Source organism: Citrus clementina, unplaced genomic scaffold (genome assembly GCF_000493195.1).
Source record: "Citrus clementina cultivar Clemenules unplaced genomic scaffold, Citrus_clementina_v1.0 scaffold_9, whole genome shotgun sequence".
NCBI classification, from domain to species: Eukaryota; Viridiplantae; Streptophyta; class Magnoliopsida; order Sapindales; family Rutaceae; genus Citrus; species Citrus x clementina.
In genome coordinates this window covers 22090068-22094332 of record NW_006261964.1, presented here as the reverse complement: position 1 = coordinate 22094332, position 4265 = coordinate 22090068, and the positions used below count along the sequence as shown (strand labels likewise).

At 33.6% G+C, this 4265-nt stretch overlaps 1 protein-coding gene across 1 annotated transcript; it reads left to right on the top strand.

The window, feature by feature from the left end:
• Nucleotides 1–255: 255 nt before the first annotated feature.
• On the top strand, nt 256–1903 carry LOC18033577 (malonyl-CoA:anthocyanidin 5-O-glucoside-6''-O-malonyltransferase). Its single transcript, XM_006421159.2, has one exon. The coding sequence runs from the start codon at nt 342–344 to the stop codon at nt 1815–1817; it is 1476 nt and encodes a 491-aa protein (XP_006421222.1). The 5' UTR covers nt 256–341; the 3' UTR covers nt 1818–1903.
• Nucleotides 1904–4265: the final 2362 nt, after the last annotated feature.

The window sequence follows — 4265 nt, the reverse complement described above, 5'->3', positions numbered from 1 at the left end:
TAATTTATTAATTAAAATTAAATATTTTTTTATTTTATATTTTCATTCAATTAATAAATTAATATCACATTAATTTATATAAAAATTTATAATTATATCATCACTCATAATTTAATAGTCAGAATAAATATACTATTAAATTATATAATTTTATAATAAATTAAATATTTATTATATTAAAATCACGTGTCGTGTGCATATTAAAAAAAAAAAAAATACTTACACCTTGAAATTTTCTATTTGTATATATGCATGTATAGAATGTTCTCCTGCTGCGCATGTGGCTACTAGCTAGGCTGGCTTTCATTTAGCTTCCATCTCTTTCTCTCTGACAATAACTCATGGCTGCAATTGAAAACAGAGTAACAGTAAAGAAGCATGAGGTTACCAAAGTCACCCCTTTCGTCAACCCCAACTCAAAGACGACGTCGTTCACTCTCCATCTCACCTATTTCGACTTTTTCTGGTTCAAGAATCCTCCTGTGGAACGCCTCTTCTTCTATGAGATGACTGACTTGACGTGGGATTTATTCAACTCGGAGGTCCTCCCAAAGCTGAAGCACTCCCTTTCCCTCACTCTCCTTCATTACCTCCCTCTTGCTGGTCACATCACGTGGCCGCTGGATGCCGCAAAGCCTGCCGTCTACTACTTCCCCGACCAAAACGACGGCGTTTCATTCGCAGTTGCTGAGTGGTCTTCCGAGTCCCACGCAGGCTTCCATCACCTCTCCGGCAACGAAATCCGCCAAGCAGTTGAGTTTCATCCTCTTGTGCCCCAGTTGTCGATTACGGACGATAAAGCTGAGGTAATTGCTATCCAAATAACACTGTTTCCGAATCAGGGCTTCTCAATTGGGGTTTCATCTCACCACGCAATTCTTGATGGCAAAACTTCAACCTTTTTCCTGAAATCTTGGGCTTATTTGTGCAAACAATTACAATTATGCCATCACCCTTGTTTGTCACCTGAACTAACCCCTCTTCTCGACCGGACTGTCATCAAAGATCCGACAGGTCAGGACATGCTGCAACTGAATAAGTGGGTTGTCGGGTCAGATAATTCGGATCCCCAGAAGATACGGAGCTTGAAGGTTTTACCATTCTTAGACTCTGAGTCTCTGAACAAATTTGTCCGAGCCACATTTCAGTTGACGCGTGAAGATATTACGAAACTCAGGCACAAGGTTAATCATCAGTTATCAAAATCATCAAAATCAAAGCAAGTTCATTTATCAACTTTTGTGCTTACATTAGCTTACGTGTTTGTTTGCATGGCTAAAGCTAAATTAGCCAAAGCCAAAACTGAAGCTGAAGCTGCAGCAGGTAATGATGCAATTAAAAATATTGTTGTGGGATTCACTGCGGATTATAGGAGCCGTTTGGATCCTCCAATTCCACTTAATTATTTTGGTAACTGCAATGGGAGACATTGTGAGACTGCAAAAGCAGGTGATTTCGTTCAAGAAAATGGGGTTGCTTTTGTTGCAGAGATGTTAAGTGATATGGTCAAAGGGATCGATGCGGATGCTATTGAAGCTAATGATGATGAGGTTTCAGAAATATTGGAAATTCTGAAAGAAGGAGCAATAATTTTTTCTGTGGCTGGCTCGACCCAATTTGATGTTTACGGGTCGGATTTCGGGTGGGGGAGGCCCAAGAAGGTGGAGATTGTGTCAATAGATAGGACACAAGCCATCTCTTTGGCAGAGAGAAGAGATGGAGGAGGCGGCGTTGAGGTTGGGGTTGTTTTAGAGAAGCAACAAATGGAGGTTTTTGAATCTTTATTTGCTGATGGATTGAAAAGTGATCTTGTTTAATTAATGATGTATCATCTAAATTTCTCAATATATTATTGGTCATATTCAAAAGAAATATATTATTGCGGATTTTTGCGAGCACCAAATAAAATACTCTTTTTTGAAAGATACTTATGAGATGGACATGAAGATAAGGTTCAAATATGATTAATAAATAGGAAACTATTCTTTTTGAAAGAGATGTATGTGTGTTCTGCTATTTGAACTGAGTGAAGACAGAAGGCAGACATAAATGATTTAATTAACCAATAAAAATGTGGGGCCACAAGTTTAAAAAAAGTGCATGAATAGAGTTCTGCTTTTTTTGTTTTTTTTCTTTGCACAAGGGTTCTAAGTTCTAACTTTTAACGTGAGGATCTAAAGTGAAAGGCCCCAACTCTATCAGCATCTGCACCTGGCGCACTTTTTAGCTGCATTTCCAGCCAATGCATTTCCTTCTGTCTTCTCTCAGTTCAAATAGCTGCATTTCCTGCCCTGCATTTGGAAGAAGGGAGAAGTTAGATCTGTTCGATAGTTAGAAAAAAAAAATGAAACAAAATCAGTGGTAATAGATCTACAAACGGAGGCAATTTGATAAAATTATTACTGATTAATTGGTAAGTTGGTCTCTCTCATTACATTCAAATAATGAAAACGGCATAGCACTCTCTTCAAATCAGATGAGGTTGCTTTGATATCTTCTCTTCCTGATTTAGAGATAAGGTGGGGATTTCGTTTTTTTTATTATTAATATTTAAATAGAACTGTGGAGCCAGCCAATGCAGAGAAAATGATAAGTGAATGAAAATGGCAACAAGTGGCTGCCGTTTCTGTCTTCATTTTGTGGTTCTGGTGTTCAGCTATCATTTTCTGATGTATAAAATGGACATTAAGATAAGTTTCAAACTTGACTAATTGTGTGAAATCAGGCATAAAATATGAGATTTAATCATGTGAATCTTATTATTCTATGTCCAAAAAAATTAGTATGAATACAAAAAAGAAACTAATCACTGGTATAATTCTCTCTCTCTTTTAACTTAATAAAAGAAATATAAAATAATTTTAAAACAATAGAGGAAAATTACACAAAATTGTTCAAAACATACAAGTTATTCAAATTGTGTCAGTCATCCCTATTTGTGATGAGTTTTGTGAGGAGATTCCAACAATTAAGTTCTAATTTGAGTTTTAGATGATGGGACATTCATCTAGTAGATAATAAAATATTAGTTTTATTAGTTGTGAATACTATTCAATATACAAATGTCACATTAATTATGACTCAAGTTAAGTCTTAATTGATGTGGCATTCATCTAGTAAATAGTAAAATATTAATTTTATTAGTTATAAATTTCACTATCAAATGCTATATAATAATTAAGACTCAAGTTGATAATCAACTGTTGGGATCCAATAATTATTGATTTGTAATTAGCATTGATCATGTTGCATGCTAGCTTATATTTATCGTCATACTACTGTTTGTGCATGAGTGCTACTGTAACATGTTGGCTGGCATATACTTATATTTATTGTGACTACTACACATTCTGGAGCTACCGCCTCCAAAAATATAAGAGAGTAGTGAGTTCATCCACTATTTCTAGTGATATTGATTTAACTATCTTATTAATTATTGTATTTTTTATTTTATGTATTATCTTATTTTTTAGGCATATCCCTAGTAATGGTACTACTGTTTCTTTTAGTGGATTTATTGAAAAATTATAAAAATGCTTATTATCATGTATTTTAATTAAATATTTTATAATTTATTAAAATTTATTTTTGTATATAATTTATAAGATTAGGATCCGATGTTGAGTTGATTTCTTGTTCAACTTTTAAAGATCCTATTACATCGGCTATCTCTGGCTATCAATTGTTAAGATTTGTTCTTTTTTTTAACTCTTCCAAAAGTTCATCATATTGAAAATAAAATCTTGATTACAAAAGCCTACTTTTTCTTCTCAATTGTTTGCTTTCAACCTTCAAACAAACTTTACTTCCATCATCATCCTCATCATGATATCAATTGAAGAAATTTTAAAAGAGAAAAATTCAACAAGGTCAGTTTCATATTTTTTGTGCTGATTTTTTTCATTGATTAAAATGGCTGCAATAAAGAATAGTTAAGAAAATTCAATTGATTTGTCCTGCAAACCAAGATTAGGCATGGAGTTTGACTCAGAAGAAGCAGAATATGAAATTTATAGTAAATATAGATGCCTTAAGTGTGGAGTTTAGTATTAGAAAAGATAAACATGCTAAGAATAAATGACATCAAGAGTGTTTGTTTGTTGCAAACAAGGTTATCGATTAAAAGCCAAAAGTATCTTCCAAAAGTAAAATATAGAGCAAAAACAAGAATTGGGTGTGCTGCTTGAATATTTATCAAGCTAAATAGGAAGAATATAATTAGTTTGTTAATCACTTTATTGAGTCTCATAACTGTCTCATAACAA